General features: G+C 46.0%; 1 protein-coding gene across 3 annotated transcripts in view; it reads left to right on the forward strand.

The window, feature by feature from the left end:
* Nucleotides 1-3,568: 3,568 nt before the first annotated feature.
* DCAF4 (DDB1 and CUL4 associated factor 4) overlaps nt 3,569-18,048 on the forward strand; it is a 28,704-nt gene continuing 14,224 nt past the window's right edge. The window contains exons 1-7 of one of the 3 annotated variants that reach the window (XM_014539317.1): nt 3,569-3,712; nt 9,697-9,793; nt 13,105-13,205; nt 13,618-13,707; nt 14,766-14,833; nt 15,801-15,883; nt 17,080-17,182. In XM_014539317.1, coding sequence (XP_014394803.1) covers nt 9,705-9,793; nt 13,105-13,205; nt 13,618-13,707; nt 14,766-14,833; nt 15,801-15,883; nt 17,080-17,182 — 534 coding nt within the window. In that variant the 5' untranslated portion in view covers nt 3,569-3,712; nt 9,697-9,704. Of the gene's footprint in view, nt 3,713-9,696; nt 9,794-13,104; nt 13,206-13,617; nt 13,708-14,129; nt 14,264-14,675; nt 14,834-15,800; nt 15,884-17,079; nt 17,183-18,048 lie in introns of those variants that run through there. The other 2 variants (XM_014539319.1, XM_014539318.1) reach the window with 2 other exon arrangements.

Raw genomic sequence — 18,048 nt, forward strand, 5'->3', positions numbered from 1 at the left:
GTAAATGTGTGGGTGTATGTTCCCAACTGTAACCACTGAGCGGGCCCTGGAACAGGGACACCCTAATAGAAATGAGTACACTTGGTACTCACATCTCAGTTTCTAAGTACCAATCTCCACTAAATGGGACTAGGACTCCTTAGAGAATTAATTCATCCCTGGGACAGGGAAAGCACAAGATGCACCTGGAACATCTTTTCCCAGAAAGCAAGGAAATGATTAAAGAATGATGAGGACATGTCAAAAGAACCAGAAGACCATTTGAAGAGGTTCCTACGAGCCAAACTGGGACTATTTGAACATCAAAACAAATAAGAAGAATGGATTTAACCCACTGAATAACACAGGAAACCATGAGTCCATAAATAAGTAAATTGATTGACTGTTTAATAAAGAATAGAATCCTATATAATAAAGAGCTAATATGCTAATTAGACCGAACAGCAGAACGTCCAGATGACCATCTGGATGAAGCTGGGGCTGCAAGGGCCGGCCGAGGCTTCGAGGGGCTGTGAGGGCCAAGCCCCTTGCATGAATTTCATGCATCAGGCCTCTAGTATTTACATAAACTCTCAAATACTAACCAAATTACAAAAAGAATAAGAGTAATATTGAGGTATGGTTATGTAAGATGGAAGCTATATGAAAGCTGCAGGGACCTCTCTACTATTTTTGCAACTTCCATTGAGTTTATAATTTATTACAAAATTTTAAAAGATTTTTAATAATAATAAAAAAAGAGTAACTTTAGATTGGAGAAGCCTGGCCAACATCACAGTAATCAAGAAGTGAAAGTTAGCCCTGGCCAGTGTGGCTCAGTTGGTTGGAGTGTCTTCCCATACATCCAAAGGTTGTGGGTTCAATTCCTGGGTACATACCTAGGTTTTGGGTTTGATCCTGTTTGGGATGCGTACAGGAGGCAACTGATAGATGTTTTTCTCTCACATCAATGTTTCTCTCTCTCTCTTTCTTTCCCCTTCCTCTCTCTCTAAAAGTCAATTTAAAAACACACATACAGCCCTAACCAGTTTGGCTCAGTGGATAGAGCGTTGGCCTGTGGACTGAAGGGTCCCAGGTTCAATTCCGGCTAGGGGCATGTACCTTGGTTGCGGGCACATCCCCAGTAGGGGGTGTGCAGGAGGCAGCTGATGATGTTTCTCTCTCATCGATGTTTCTAACTCTCTATCCCTCTCCCTTCCTCTCTGTAAGAAATCAATAAAGTATATATTTTTAAAAAAACACATACAACCAACACATATGCTCAGGATGAGGATAAAATACAAATATACCAAACTGCCTGAGTTTGAATCCTGGCTGTGCCATGCACCAGCTGTGTGAATTAACTCTCCATGACTCAATTAATCGGTGAAGTGAAGATAATAATAGTACCTACCTCACAGTGTTGTTGTAATTAACAGAATGAATAAATGAAAAAGGCTTTAAAAATAAGTGGCACATGACAACGACTTTACCATAAAAGTATTGTTGTTGTTTTTTATGTAGTCAAATGTAATGTTGAGTCATTTCAGGTGCCATTTCAAAGAAAAACTTTTATTTGCCTTGGCTCCCAATTCCGGAAATGAAATTTTTTAAAAAAATAATCATTTTAAGTTTGGCTGATAATATGCACCATTCAGATTCCAAGCCATCGTCATAAAAGAAGGCACTGATGTTTTACCGTCATCCCATTTGCTCCTCACAATAACCTTATTGTTATCCTCATTTCACCTCCCTGGAAACAGGTTCAAAGATGCCAAATGGTTTGCGAAAGTCCAGCTTCCTTTGTGCATTGATTTGCAAATGTGATCTGATGCCTACCCCACCGTTCTTTCAATAGAGCCCACTAACTGGCTGTTTGCCATTCGCTCACTCAGCAAGCCCCCAGCCAACACCTTCTGACTTCCTCCAGTGACCCCCAGCTCTTCAGTTGAGAATCCAGTTTGACTCCTCCCACAGAGTTCAAGTTTGTGTCTCCCATCCCTTCCTTCCATCCCAGCCACCACACTCTGGTTCTACGCTACCTTTCAAGGGGACTGTTGCTGCAAAAAGCTCCTAGCAAAAGTGCTAGCCCCCAACTCTCAATCCCTCAAAGGCTTACCTTTGCTTGCTGCTTTCCCTGTTTGAGTTGAACCAACCCACCTTGTTGGTTTTCCTTCCAAGTCTCCCCTCCCACCCAGCCAAAAGGAATGCCTCAGTATTCCTTGAATCAGGTTGTGTGTACAGCTTGAAATTTCTCTGTCTTCTCTTTCAGGCCACGCAAGCTTCATGAAGCTGTCCTTTATTCTGAAAATACTCGCTTCTCTCATTCCCCTCACCACCTCTTCCTACTCCACATCGTGCATTTATCTGTAAATTCTTTGTTTTTTAAATACATTTTTATTGATTTCAGAGAGGAAGGGAGAGGGAGAGATAGAAACATCAATGATGGGAGAGAATCATTGATCGGCTGCCTCCTGCATGCCCCACACTGGGGATTGAGCCCACAACCCAGGTATGTGCCCTGACTGGGAATTGAACCATGACCTCCTGGTTCGTAGGTCGACGTTCAACCACTGTGCCACTGGGCTGGGCTGCCTGTAAATTCTTTGAGAGCAGAAATCCTACCGTCTTTGTTGTTGATTAAAATGATTTCACACACAGGTACAGTTGATAAATCCTACAACCTAAATTCCAATGGGTTCAACCACTCACAGGGGCCTGGGTTAACAGGGCAAGGCACATGCACACCAGGCCCATTTGAGGCAAAAAACAACCCTGGCCTATTTGAACCCAGCTCTCTTCCCAAAACTGTCATTTCTGGTCCAGTGCCCATCACAGGCTTCCATTTCCCTTTTAGAAGATCTGATGGCTGTCAGCAGATACCCGAAACAGGCACAGCACTGAAAATATGCTGAAAATATTGGTTGTGTGAACAAACTTTGTGCTGGAAAGAACATCAGAACATCAGGTCAACTGCCTTGTTTCAACATAAGAAATCAAGGCACAGAAAGGGAAGAGACTCACCCCAGGTCACACAGCAAGTAGGAACCAGAACTAAACCTAGAACTAGAAGTGAGGCCTTCTGACTGCAGTTTTGGACAATCTCCTCTGCACCTTGGAGCTACGCGGACCTAGGATTAGCAGCCTCAGCCTCCTGCTGTCACTGCTGAAGACACCACCACCTGTTCGCCCGTTCCTTTTTCCCTCCCTCATCTCCGACCCTCCTTCGCCCTTCCCACAACACAATCCTTCCTCCTCCCCAAGTCTCAGTTCTCCCCGAGAGGCAGGAGAACTCCCACAGGCTGGATCAATGGGCTGCTAACTAACAGAGAAGGTAGCCGGTGCCACCCACCCCGCTAAGGAAGGCAGCCCAGAGCTTCTGGGTTTCGAGCGCAGCCTCCAGCCCCGCCCACTAGCGTCATGCCCCGCCCCCAAGCGCGCCGGTCCCAAACACGCCTGCGGACACGCGGACACTTCGCCAGCCTTGGGCGGAGCCGAACCCCCAGTCCCCGCCCTCTCCGTAGGATCCACCCTATTGGCGTAGACAGTCAGAAGCCTCGTCCAATGATAATGGAGGGGCGGCCGCCATGGCCCTATCCGCTGCGAAAGCACTAAAACGGACGCCACTAACTGGTGGGCGCTGAATCTTGGTCTTTCCGGGTCCTTCCACGCCTCGCCACTGCTTCTGCCGAGCTTGGGCCCGAGGGCGAGCCGGGAAGCACCCTCTAATCGAGTAAGTCTTTGCCGGCTGGGGTGACCGTCGGTCCAGGGGCTGCAGCTGCCCCCTGGACAGAGCTCGGGATGGGCCAGGGGCGTGGGGGGAGGAGCCGAGCACGTGGGTCGCCGGCCTGACTGTGGCGCGGGTGGGAGCTGGGGTCTTGGACTGGAGGAGCCCGGTTTGTCCGGTCCGGTCGGTTCCGCAGCCGCAGACACGTTGGGGGCGGGGAGGGGCTCCGATTGTCGCTGCGCAGTGTCGGACCTGAAGGAGCGCTTTCCTAAACCCTGATGCCGAAGGTGCCACCCAGTACCTTCCAGTGGTGGGTCTGCGAGCTCTGGGCGGCGGGGCCCCTGGAGCAGCGGTTCTCAACCTGTGGATCGCGACCCCTTTGGCGGTCGAACGACCCTTTCACAGGGGTCGCCTAAGACCATCCTGCATATCAGATATTTACATTACGATTCATAACAGTGGCAACATTACAGTTATGAAGTAGCAACGAAAATAATTTTATGGTTGGGTCACAATATGAGGAACTGTATTTAAAGGGCCAGAAGGTTGAGAACCACTGCTGGAAGTTCAGGTTGTGGTTGGCTGTTGCCGACCGGGCAGTGGAACAGCCGCCGCAGGCTGGACGCTCCCAGACCCCCAGTGCTGGGCACCGCAGATGCTGACAATCGTGAGGTTCCCCGCTCACCGGCCCCGAGAGGTCGTAGGTAGCACCTTTGCAGACAAGTAAGAGGCCCATCGAGGCTGCCACTGGCCCTGGGTAACGCACGAAGTAGCAAGTAGTGGAGCCCAGGGTTGGACCCACTTTCGGGCTTGCATACCGAGTGCATTAGTGGGAAAGCCGCCTTTTCCACGTCAGTACCTGCGTGTCCAGAAAGCCCTGTGTCTCCCCACTTTACCTAAGAAACCATGATACCTCCTTCCCCTCGATGGGTGTGGGGACATTGTCTTGTAAATCAGACAGCCAGAAGGAAAGAAAGCGTGTGTGACGACTTTCTGGAGAAAACAAAATTCCAAAGCCCCAGACTCTAGTTTTAAATAATGGTGACAATTGTAGTTGGGCGTCCTGTGGTCACCAAGCCCAGGCGCCAGACCAGCAGGGCCACACTACTGAGCCCTCTACGCCTGTTTCCTCATTTGTAGAGTTAAAAAATATTTATATACCCACCCAAGGTGGGCACAGCAAGCTCCGTGTAGAGGTCATTTTGTATTCTGCTCCATAAACCGATGGCATCAGCATTTCCACATTACAGTCTAGTAGTCTCTATAATCTTAATTCTCCTGTTGGATATTTAGGATTTTTTTTCCCTCTGAAAGTGGATTTTTATTGGGACCCTTACCAACATAGCTCCACAAAAAGTTCATCCCCCTCCAAATGTGTATCCTTGTTTTTAAACGGTATCATTATTTCCTTTTATGTATTTATTTTTAAAATCTTTATTGTTGAAAGTATTACATAGGTCCCCCTTTTCCTCTCCATTGACCTCTGCTACCCCACCCCCGCCTCCACCCCCACCCCAAGCTTTCACCACCCTATTGTCTGTGTCCATGGGTTATGCATATAGGCTTGAGAGTTCATTGGTTGATCCCACCCCTGCCTTCCCTGCCTTCCCTCTGAGGTTTGACAGTCTGTTCGATGCTTCTATGACTCTAGGTCTATTTTTGTTCATCAGTTTATGTTGTTCATTAAATTATTTAGGATGTTTCTTTAAATATGATAGTACTGCTGTAGTAAATCTTTTTCGTTTCTGAGGTAGAATTTACTTTTTGAAAGTGTACAATTTGTAGTATATTCGAAAGATTGTGTGGCCATCACGTGATATCTCTTATTCCAGAACATGTTCATCACCCTAAAAAGAAACTGTATGACCCCAGTGCGTCCCAGGCGCCTCCGAGCGGTGTTGCTGGGCTCCAGCTCCAGCCCCAGCCCTGTGCTAGGCAGGGTGTTGGGGCCCTGCTGCCTGGGCTGCCCCGCCTGAAGGCTTAGGTGGGGCAAATAGAGCCTCTCGCTCACATTGAATTTCAGCCTTCGGGGAGTTCTGGACCTACCTCTCTGGGCTAGAGGGAGGGGACTGAGGCGTGCAGCCAGGAAGGAGGCTGACTGCAACCTCTTGTGGCCTAGCCCGGCCCCACCCCACAAGCCTTAAGGTTCCTGGGTCTGGGATTTTTCTGGGCCTACACCTTCCGGATTTTTCAGGCAGGCCCAGAATGGTGTCTTGGGGCAAAGACACCATTTATCCAGAAACCTGTGAAATGCTCAAAACAAAATCACTGGCACTTTGGAGTGCAGAGCCAAATCTTTGCCAGTCCTGTGCGGAAAACTGCCAGACTGCGAGACAAAGCCAATCTCTGGGTGAATGAGATCCAGGAGTAGGTCTCTACAGAGACCCCAAATTTGAAGCAGGTCCTGAAAAACTGCTCAGGTGTTTTCAACAAGTGAAGGTTGAAACTTCAGGATTATGGAAAAGTGGAGGTGGAAAGACTTGCAGCCAAAAGAGTTGAACTTTTGAAAGCTCATTGGAACCATTGTAAAACTGAAATGGGATGACTGCAAAGCAACATTAGCAGTAAGGAATGGAGAAGCTAAGCAGACAAGTCAGCAAACCAATGGACATGTTTCATGTTACAGAGAGCTACAGTGGATGCCACCCAAACAACTCTCATCTGGAGGAAACAGTAGGTTTAAAAAGCAGATATAGGATATAAAGAATTTATTTTCAAAATTTATCACTACTGAAATTCTATTCACAGCAAAACTTTGGAGGTATACTCTGCTGTCTACCAAAATACACAAAAGATTTAGAGGTTTTTCAGAAGCTCTAGGTATTTGCCAGATTATCCATCTTGTTTAGATATTGTAAGAGCAAATTCACAGTTGCCTTTTCAGAGATTGTTGTAAGCTAAGAGTGTCTCTGGAGCAGGACAGGTGTCCACCCGTCGACTAAGAAAGCGTCAACAAGCAGAAGATGAAGAATTAGATGTTAAAGAAGAAGAAGAAATTAATTTCCCTAAGTACACTTCTTTTTTCCCTTTTCATCTTAAAATAACTCGGAATCCAGGATTACTATATTTAAAACTATACTGGCTTGCTATGTTAAGCCTCAAAATGAAATGGTACTGAAAATAGAGAAAATTAAAGGAAATTTATGCTGACTGAAAAATTAAGGTTTTAAAAATGCTACACGCCTAGGCATTTCAAACTCCTACCTAGTAATATGTGATCCTTTTGTATGAGCCCTCACCCCCTTGGATTTCAAGGTACTTCACATTAATGCACTGTAACTGGCTGGGAGTGCTATTATAAGTAGTAAGTAGGCAACAACATCTAAAAGATCCACCAATTCCACTTAGCTTCTCTGAGGTTGACTCCAGAAAAAGATCTCATCTAGTCATTCTGATTAAATGTAAATTCTATTGCATGAAACTTTAAGTAAAAAGACATTTTCCATTTTTAAGCTTTTACTGAAACATAAAGTATCATCATTTGATCTGTAAATTTACCAAACAGAATAAAGGAAATATGATACCAATAGATCTGTGTTTTACAAATGCGTGAAACATAAATTTTAGTTTAAATGAAAGTCACAATAACCTGATGGTGGTTTTTTAAAAAACCATAATACTAAAAAAAACCGTCATACTAAAGTATATCTGGTGCTACAGCTTTTAAATATATATTTTTTTATTGATTAGGGAGAGGGAAAGAGAGATAGAAACATCAATAATGAGAGGGAATCATTGATCGGCTGCCTTCTGCACACCCCCCACTGGGGATCGAGCCCACAACCCGGGCATATGCCCTTCGCCGGAATCGAACCCGGAACCCCTCAGTCCGCAGGCCGATGCTCCATCCACTGAGCCAAACCAGCCAGGGCAGTGCTACAGCTTTTGAAAAGCTAGTAATCTGGTGGAATCTAAGAAAGCATAAGTACACATAGACTATCATAAGTCATTTAAAATTCTATAAAAATTTTATCAAGCTACCACCTAGTTAATAAGATATAACCTTTCCCTTAGTCTCTTATTCCTGGAAATATAAAACAATTTAATCAGCACTTATCATCTCATTTGTGATAACTGGGAAGAACAATTCTTCATAACAGAAAAATGGACTTGCAAGAAGCTTTAAAAAAAAAAAAAAAAGACCTTTGTATTAGTCTCCTTATTCTCTGCCTCCTCTCCCTCCACCCCAGCCCCTATAAAATACTGTGTCTGTGTGTCTGTGTCTGGATTTGCCTATTCTGGAGATTTCATATACATTGAATCGTTCAATTTTATGTCTGACTTCTTTCACTTAGCATATATTTTCAGGGTTCATCCTTGTTGTGTCATGTACTTCATTCTTTTTATGGCCAAATAACATTCTGTTGTATGGAGATGCCACATTTTTATGCATTCATCAGCTGATGGAAATATGGGCTGTTGCCACTTTTAGGCAATTATGAATAACGCCACTGTGAATGTTCCTCTCAAAATTTTTGTGTGACCATGTGTTTTCATTTCTGCTGGGTTTTGCTGGCTGATATGGTAACTCTACATTGAACCTTTTGAGGAGCTGCAAAACTTTCTGACGTGGTGGCAGTATTTTACATTCCCACTAGCAAATCAAGAAATTTGTTATAGAATTTGTGAAATGTTTGGTTAAGTGCCATACTCATTAAATTTTTCTTTCTTTCTTTGTATCTAAATAACCCCAACTCACAATCATAGGTTGACACGGAAGTGGTTGAGTAAATGCTGAATTCTGGAATGTAGGTCCAGACTTCTAGTGCTCTGTTTGATGCTAACAGGCACTCTCAACTCAAAAGTAGAAGTTGGGGCCCAGGCCCGCATGGCTCAGTGGTTGAGCGTTAACCTATGAACCAGGAGATCACGGTTTGATTCCCAGTCAGGGCATATGCCCAGGTTGCTGGCTCGATCACCAGTAGGGGGTGGGCAAGAGGCAGCTGATCAATGATTTTCTTTCATCATTGATGTTTCTATCCCTCTCCCTTCTCTGAAATCAGTACATACATACATATATATTTTTTACTTATTTTTTAAGTATAAGTTGGGAAGTAAAGGCAAATAGACTTCTATTCTTTGGTTACATTCAACCCATTTTTTCCCAATTTTGTTACGGCATTTGAATGTGTTTTTTTAATGTATTAGGTCAGATGTCATCAGTGTCTCCAGTGAGTGGAGAGATAAAAATCACCAGGTGTTGAGAAAATCTGAAACTTACAGCAGTTGGTCCTTGGACCACAGTTTAGTCTTTTTATAAAATGAATGTGATTCCCATTGCGAAAACTTGTGATATTTTGATGATTAAGTGATAGATTCAGGTTATAAAAGATAAGATTTTTAAAAGCCACTTGAAATAAATATGGCAATATCAGTGTTATTAAGAAGTGCTTTCATCTCATTCCTTATTTTTTTTTAAAAGAAAAAAAAGCTTGGTCACATCCTTCCTTTTAACTGCTAGTGTGCGCTCAAAGCTAAAACACTCCTTAGAAAGCATACTGAGAAACCATGCACACTAGCCCCCGGTTAATTATGTTCACAATTTTCCCTGCTCAATACTGAACTATTCTCTGCAAACAGGATGTGTATAGATTGAAGGAAAAAGTATGTGCTCTGGTATTATCTGGTAAGAAGAAGAAAGAAGCACAGTTAAGAGAGATCTCATGTCAGGCTCAAACTATTGTCTTAAAGTAATTGTGAGAGTCTGTCAGCAGCTCACACAGTGACCCAGGGGACGGAGGTTAGCAGGTTGTCAGGCCAGGTGTCAACTGTGAGGTAGGAGAACTCAGCCAGAAAAGTGGCTTCAGACACATTGGATTTTATCGGTGTCTCCACCTGGAAGGCTGCCTTTTACAGATGAGGCTTGGGGTGGTGGCTTTGATGACAACCAGGTTGGGTTTGGTTGTGAGCATGAAGGAACTATCAAGAAGTGAACAGAAAAGTGCATGCACCCACATGTTTGTATGTAATTTTCTTTTTTTCTCATATAGGAGCAGAAATGCATAAAAGCAGCTGGAAAAGTAGAAGACATGGAAGAAGGAGCCAGCGGCAGAACCCTACACTCAGACAACACAGACCTAACGAGAGGCAAGTGCTGTTCCCCAGTGCCATTCTGGTATTGTCCAGTACCCTCCCGTGCACGTGGGTCACTGGGCATCTCGTCAAAATGCAGGGTCCGAGGTGGGGCCCAGCAAGAGTCTACACTTCTGACAAGCTCCCAGGGGAAGTTGCTGCTGCAGGTTAGCCTGCCTGCCACACCTTGAGTAGTGAGGAGATATGGCCACACTCTTCTTTGTTTTCAGAGTGACCATGACTTCTGGCCAGAGCACTAGCCATGAGCTTAGAGTAGACATTATCTGATACTACTGAAGGAGGATTGCTTCTCCATTTTATAGACTCCCTCTCTCTTTTCCTGTCTTTTTTTTCCCCATCCAATGACAATAGCATTCTGGAATTGTAATTAATTAATTCAGTAAATCCTGAGAAAGAAGCTATATATATATACATATATATAAAATATAGTATTTAAAAACACAAAAAGGTATAAAGAATAGTACAATGAATGTGTACCTTCCACCCAGCTTAAAAAATAAAGCCTAGTCAGTACTTAGTTGAAATCCCAATATGAACATTTTCCATTCTACTTATTTTTCTGCATGAAGGAAATATAAGCAATCTAGTCTCAGAACAAGATTCCCCCATCACCTCATGGCAGGAGAGGACACCTCTTCACAGTCAGGGTTGCTGGTGTGACTTCTGGCCATAAGAAGTCTGCACAGCCCCCACCTCACCAAAGGGGACCTGTCTGACAATTTTAAAACTCTTCCATACTCCAGACCTCCTTTCAAAATGGATAGATTTCTAGTTATAAGGTGTCAAAGGCCATGATGCTTCTTTAGACCAGCTTAAACCAAACAATAACAAAAAGCATCAAAATGTTGTGGAATGGCCTGGCTGGTGTGGCTCAGCAGTTGAGCATCAGCCTAGGACAGTGGTCGGCAAACTCATTAGTCAACAGAGCCAAATATCAACAGTACAATGATTGAAATTTCTTTTGAGAGCCAAATTTTTTAAACTTAAACTATATAGGTAGGTACATTGTTATTAACTTAATTAGGGTACTCCTAAGGCTTAGGAAGAGCCACACTCAAGGGGCCAAAAAGCCGCATGTGGCTCGCGAGCCGCAGTTTGCCGACCACGGGCTTAGGAACCAAGAGGTCACCGGTTTGATTCCTGATCAGGGCACATGCAGGAGGCAGCCAAATTGGTTATGTTTCTCGTTGATGTTTCTATCTATCCCTCTCCCTTCCTCTCTCTATAAAAAATCAATAAAAACATTTTTTAAAAATGTGGAAGGAACAAGGGCTTTGGAATTAAGAAGTCTGAGCTTGACACACTGCTTTTTCCTATAGGCAAGTTACTTAATCACTCTGAGTTACTCTTGTACAATACTTCTCTTGTGAAGTTCACAATAATGTATATACAGCCCCTAACGGGCTGCCTGGCTCCTGATAGGCCCTCCGTATGGGATGGGCCTCTTTAGGTGCAGAATAAAATATTACTCTCAGATGAAGTCCCAGACTTGACCAATATTGTAGAAAGATGGGGGCAGTGCCCAGTGTTTGTATGTTTTGAAAGGAGAACCATGGATACTTTTTGTGCCGCAGGCCTTCCCACAAGAGCACAATGCATAGTACAGTGTGATCCGTGCAAGAGTCTCAACTCAGCTTTGGCAGAGTTGTGTGGAAACACGCTGGACAGCCACCTTCTGGGCTCCATGTGGAAAGAATGGAGCAGCAGTCCTTGGACTAGAAACACAGACATTTGTCATGACACTTCATCCTCCTTTCCTCCTGCTGCTGATCACAGATGAGCTGCCTCAGGAAGCTCTGGGCCATAAAAAGGGAGAATAAATTTTCCCTGAAACCATGCATCGTTAGTATTTATAGACAAAAGAGGAAGTTCTTTCATTCCTTCAACCTCGTTTTGCAATTTGTGCTCCTTTTGGTGTGGAGGAGGGAGAGGGGAAGTTCTTGATTTTAAAGAGGATTTTATCAGGATTCTAAAATTAGGTCTTTTGCACTGTCATTATATCCTAAGGCTGCAGCTGCTAGAGGAAGAGGACAGGCAGACAAAGGTGGGCTCCACACTCAGGGGGCCGCCTGTCCCCTGCACCCCTGCCAGCCTGCATCCACGGCTGAAGGCGGGTGCCCATTCAGTGCCCCTGCACGCTCCGCTTAGTGCAGTTCTGGGATGTGGTGTTGACTTTTCCCTGACAGGAACCTGACAAAGAGAATAGAACAAGCGAGCAATCCCCTCCCACTCCACTTTCCCAATTGCCATGGACACTGTAGCTTTGCAAAATGAGTGTTTAAACTATGGCTCTATCTCAGTATCACTGAGCAAATCACCTCTGTGTCTTGAACCCCAATTTCTCCATCTGTAAAGCTGGGTAGCCAAGTACAATTTAAACTCTGTATTGCTGGATCCAGTAAAGAATGAAATTCACCTGGCCTTATAAATGAGCCCAGCTGGTAGAATTCTTTATTATTATTATTATTATTGTTGTTTAAAGTATTACATATGTCTCCTTTCTTTTTCCCTGATTGATCCCGCCCCCAAGACACGCTCCCACCGCTCCAGTGTCCTTGTCCATTGGTTATGCTAATATGCACGCATATAAGTCCTTTGGTTGATCTCTTAAACCACCACCACCACCACCCCCCGCCTTCTCTCTGAGGTTGGACTGTCTGTTCAGTGTTTCTTTGTCTCTAGATCTGTTTTTGTTCATCAGTTTATGTTGTTCATTATATCCCACATATGAGTGAGATCATGTGATATTTATCTTTCTCCAACTGGCTTATTTCACTTAGCACAATGCTCTCCAGGTCCATCCATGCTGTTGCAAGTGGTAAAAGTTCCTTCTTTTTTACCGTAGCATAGTATTCCATTGTGTAGATGTACCACAGCTTTTTAATCCACTCATCTGCTGATGGGCACTTAAGCTGTTTCCAAATCTTAGCTATTGTAAATTGTGCTGTTATGAACATAGGGGTGCATGGTAGAATTCTTATTGGCAAAGATTTCTGGTCTTCTTTTCATCCAGAAAATTCCAAAAGACCTCATGAAGTGCTCAAGTGAGGAGATGAGAAAAGGGAATTACTGTGACATGCATCCTCTTAAGGATGAGAGACAAAACCTTGTTCTAACTGGTGTGTTTGCAATAGGTAAACTACTTTTAAGGAAAAGCGGGGTTAATGCTTCCCAAGTAATGGAAGGTGAGAGGGTCCGGGGTGAAGGCTGTGGCACTGCCTGAGCTACCCCTGCCAGGACCCCACAGTCAGAGAATGACTGGGTCTCCAGCCCTTCCCTACAAGTTACCATGACTGTGTCGACAGGTGTAACACAGGGGCACAGCAGAGCCCACAGGATTCCGACCACGGCGATGGGGAGGTCCCGTCGACCTCGACCAGCACAGCTGGGAGTTCTTCTGTGCCAGGTAAGGCAGTCTGCTGGTTAGGACTCCTGGCCCTGCCCACAGGGAAAGATGAAACCTAGTCCTGACTCGTCAACTGGCTATGTCTGTTCAGGCCGCCCTTCCTCTTGTGTGTCTGCACTTGCATGAGGGTGAACTCCATGTGTTACCAGCTCATTTGGGCTTAGAGGAAATTCTGGGAGCAAATCGGAACAGTAAAGGGAGGAACTGGGTACGCCAAGAACTGTGATCCTGAGGCAAACAGCACCCCAATCCCTGAACTGGGCCCAGGATGGTGACTGACAATGCTAGCCCACCTCCCGCCCCTTAGAAAAGATAGGCAGCTGTGAGGGGGGTGTGGACAGGCCACTGGGCTCCTTTCTAGAAGGGTCAGGTCACGGTGTTTTAAGTTGGATTTTATTTCTTTTGACTAAAGATCTACCAGGGTATTACTTTGACCCCGAAAAGAATCGGTACTTCCGCTTGCTCCCTGGACATAACAACTGCAACCCCCTCACGAAGGAAGGCATCCAACAGAAGGCAATGGAACAGCTTTTTAATCCACTCATCTGCTGATGGGCACTTAAGCTGTTTCCAAATCTTAGCTATTGTAAATTGTGCTGTTATGAACATAGGGGTGCATGGTAGAATTCTTATTGGCAAAGATTTCTGGTCTTCTTTTCATCCAGAAAATTCCAAAAGACCTCATGAAGTGCTCAAGTGAGGAGATGAGAAAAGGGAATTACTGTGACATGCATCCTCTTAAGGATGAGAGACAAAACCTTGTTCTAACTGGTGTGTTTGCAATAGGTAAACTACTTTTAAGGAAAAGCGGGGTTAATGCTTCCCAAGTAATGGAAGGTGAGAGGGTCCGGGGTGAAGGCTGTGGCACTGCCTGAGCTACCCCTGCCAGGACCCCACAGTCAGAGAATGACTGGGTCTCCAGCCCTTCCCTACAAGTTACCATGACTGTGTCGACAGGTGTAACACAGGGGCACAGCAGAGCCCACAGGATTCCGACCACGGCGATGGGGAGGTCCCGTCGACCTCGACCAGCACAGCTGGGAGTTCTTCTGTGCCAGGTAAGGCAGTCTGCTGGTTAGGACTCCTGGCCCTGCCCACAGGGAAAGATGAAACCTAGTCCTGACTCGTCAACTGGCTATGTCTGTTCAGGCCGCCCTTCCTCTTGTGTGTCTGCACTTGCATGAGGGTGAACTCCATGTGTTACCAGCTCATTTGGGCTTAGAGGAAATTCTGGGAGCAAATCGGAACAGTAAAGGGAGGAACTGGGTACGCCAAGAACTGTGATCCTGAGGCAAACAGCACCCCAATCCCTGAACTGGGCCCAGGATGGTGACTGACAATGCTAGCCCACCTCCCGCCCCTTAGAAAAGATAGGCAGCTGTGAGGGGGGTGTGGACAGGCCACTGGGCTCCTTTCTAGAAGGGTCAGGTCACGGTGTTTTAAGTTGGATTTTATTTCTTTTGACTAAAGATCTACCAGGGTATTACTTTGACCCCGAAAAGAATCGGTACTTCCGCTTGCTCCCTGGACATAACAACTGCAACCCCCTCACGAAGGAAGGCATCCAACAGAAGGCAATGGAACACAAAAGGCTGCAGCTGCTAGAGGAAGAGGACAGGCAGACAAAGGTGGGCTCCACACTCAGGGGGCCGCCTGTCCCCTGCACCCCTGCCAGCCTGCATCCACGGCTGAAGGCGGGTGCCCATTCAGTGCCCCTGCACGCTCCGCTTAGTGCAGTTCTGGGATGTGGTGTTGACTTTTCCCTGACAGGAACCTGACAAAGAGAATAGAACAAGCGAGCAATCCCCTCCCACTCCACTTTCCCAATTTCCAAAGTTTCATCAGTAATTCTAACATTTGTCCTTCCCTGGGGGAATCTTGAAAAGCAGCATGATACAGTTTCAGTAACTGTATATTTTAAATAGAAAACCAGGGTACATGGTTTGGATATGAGGGTTTCTTAGATGCCAGGACATTTGGATGGTTACGGGGCAACAGAATGGAAAATCCGGGGCCCTGGGTCCCCATAGGTCGAATGGAAAGCACGATGCAGACCTGAGTGTCCAGGGCCATTCCTGCACTCACTAGCGTGGCGGCTTCTCCCCAGGTACAGCTTGACGGGGGGCTTGGACAGAGGCACTGAGCAGACCTTCCAGTCACACATTCTTGCTTGTGATAGGCTTTTCCTCTTTTTTTTTTTTTTTTTTAATATATTTTATTGATTTTTTACAGAGAGGAAGGGAGAGGGATAGAGAGTTAGAAACATGGATGAGAGGGAAACATCGGTCAGCTGCCTCCTGCACACCTCTCATTGAGGATGTGCCTGCAACCAAGGTACATGCCTTTGACCGGAATCGAACCCGGGACCCTTCAGTCCGAAGGCTGACGCTCTATCCACTGAGCCAAACCGGCCAGGGCTAGGCTTTTCCTCTTGCCACGATGGGAGACCAGCCAAGGAGAACATCGGTTTATATGCATATAATTTCTGCCAATTTAGTACCTGTTTCTTCATTGCATCCTATGGAACTAAAAATATTCTGTTATTGTATAACATAAAACTTCACTGAATCTATCTTTTTTTTTTCTTTAATTTAGAAAATAACCAGGATGGGATTTAATGCCACTTCCTTGTTACAAAAAAGCAAGCTGGGTTTTCTCAACGCCACCAGTTATTGCCGGTAAGTCAGTGCCTCTTCACGAGTATTCTTTTTCTGTCTTTTATTCTTTTATTTCCATGGCCCAAGAATCCAGTCAGGAGACCACATAGCTCATAGCTGCTCTGTGAGGAGCCTTCACCATTGAGGAGCTCTGGCTCACAGCCTGCCGTCTGCTGCTGAACCAGCCCTGAGAGCATCACTCCTAGAGCACGGGGCACACGTCCGCAGGCCAGAGAGAGGAGAGGGGACCTAGGCAGAGAAATTGGGCAGAAATTTCTCAGGATGTTTTCTCCGTTACTTATAAATCGTGTTTAGTTTAGTGGTAGGTCTTATCACTTCATTCCTGTGAGATTTCTGCCTCCTTTTCTCTTTACCTAATCAGTTACAAAAAATGGAACATTAAATAGATGTATGTACTAAACTTTATTTACGTACTTGTGATTCCTGATATAACTCTAACTAGAGCCCTGTGAGATAGGCAGACACCTCCTCTGGTTTCTAGAAGAGACTGAGGCTCAGAGGGGAGTGATTTTTCTCAAGGTAAAGCCAGAAAGGATGGGATCTGACTCCCAAACCGGAGCTCCTAACCCCTGTGTTCTGCTGCCTCCCACTCTGTGTGGACAGGGGAAGAAACACCCTGAGTTTGGGTGGTTTATAGGGGACACAGCTCTCATCTTGGAGCAAGGACGCCTTCCCTGTAGGCCAGCCCTGCAGGAGGTATGAGGAAGGGCAGGTAGGAACATGCCTCTCCTTCATTTCCCTAAAAGAGATAACTATCTAGGTAAAAAGACCTGTTCTTCTCCCTAAACATGCTGTCTCCTTCGTGGAGGGGGAAGGGGCAGTAAGATGGACGGCCGCATGCCTGGGCCCTTCCCATAGCTGGGTGTGTGCCCTTCGGCGTGTTTCATTTCTCAGGCGCCTTCTCTTGGTCTCGAGAAAGAGTTGTACCAGATGACCCCAAAACAGATTCCTCGAGTTCTAACTTTCTTTGACCCTGTAAATGGGCCGCTCATTTCTTTGCTTTAGTTTTCCTGAGAGTTCTAAAATTGGATTTATTTGGGATCTTGCTCATTTCCATTGCTGAGAGATAATAGGGAGAGGGCCAACGAGGTGAGGTGGTCTTCAGGGTGTGGGGCAGGGCAGACGCTCTGAATCTTCCTCATGGGTGTCTAGGTGTGGTGCCCATGCCCTCCCTGCCCCTCTCTTTCCCCCTGCAGTTTAGCCCATGAGCTGCGAGTGAGCTGCATGCAGAGGAAGAAGGTTCAGATTCACAGCTCCGATCCCTCCGCTTTGGCAAGCGACCGATTTAACCTCATAATGGTGAGTGGGAGGGAGCCACATGTGGATGCCGGGGGTATTGCTGCCGTGCCCGACACTTTATGCCCTGGCATTGGCTCCCATCACGCCTGGCTGTGTAGATGCCAGTTGCATAAAAGCATGTGTCCACTAGGTTTTATAGTTTTAACAGGCACCTACTGGCTACCCATTAGCAGGTGCCAAACTGGCAAGGAAGGCCATGGCGACCATTGTCCCCCCTACAGCTCTGTCATTTGACATGAGAATCAGGGCCCGCCTCACATTGATTGAGACCCATCAGAAGGGCACACAGTGGTTCGGGAGCTTCTAATCTTCCCTATACTGGGCAGGATTTGGTAGCCAACCCTAGTGCTCCAGTGTCCTCAGTAGCAACAGCAGGTTACTCCCTTGCTTGCTGTTCTGACCTGAGTAGCAGGGGCCTGTAAGCCTGTGACCCTTGGCCTGCACACCCACCATCATCATGCCATTTACAGGGAGCAAAAATCTTCTCTTGGTTAGACCCGGGCTGAAAGCCAGGGCCAACTACTTGAGTCCAGGGTCTAGGGAAATGTTGGCAGAGGATCCACTGCAAACGGCAGGAGCCAGCCTGCTCAGGTAGACTGGGGATTCGAGGTCACAGTAGAGCATGGCCTGCCCAGCAAGCCCTGTCTTTCCTGGAGGCCTAGGGAAAAGCCAGAAAGTGAGAGAGACACACAAAACAAAGAGTCTCACCCAGCCATTGTGGCTCAGTGGTTGAATGTCTACCTATAAACCAGGAGGTCAAAGTTCGATTCCCCATCAGGGCACATGCCTGGGTTGCTGGCTCAGTCCCCTGTAAGGGGCGTGCAGGAGGCAGCCGACCAATGACTCTCTCATCATTTATGTTTCTA

The sequence above is a fragment of the Myotis brandtii genome, unplaced genomic scaffold, assembly GCF_000412655.1.
Source record: "Myotis brandtii unplaced genomic scaffold, ASM41265v1 scaffold213, whole genome shotgun sequence".
Taxonomy (NCBI): domain Eukaryota; kingdom Metazoa; phylum Chordata; class Mammalia; order Chiroptera; family Vespertilionidae; genus Myotis; species Myotis brandtii.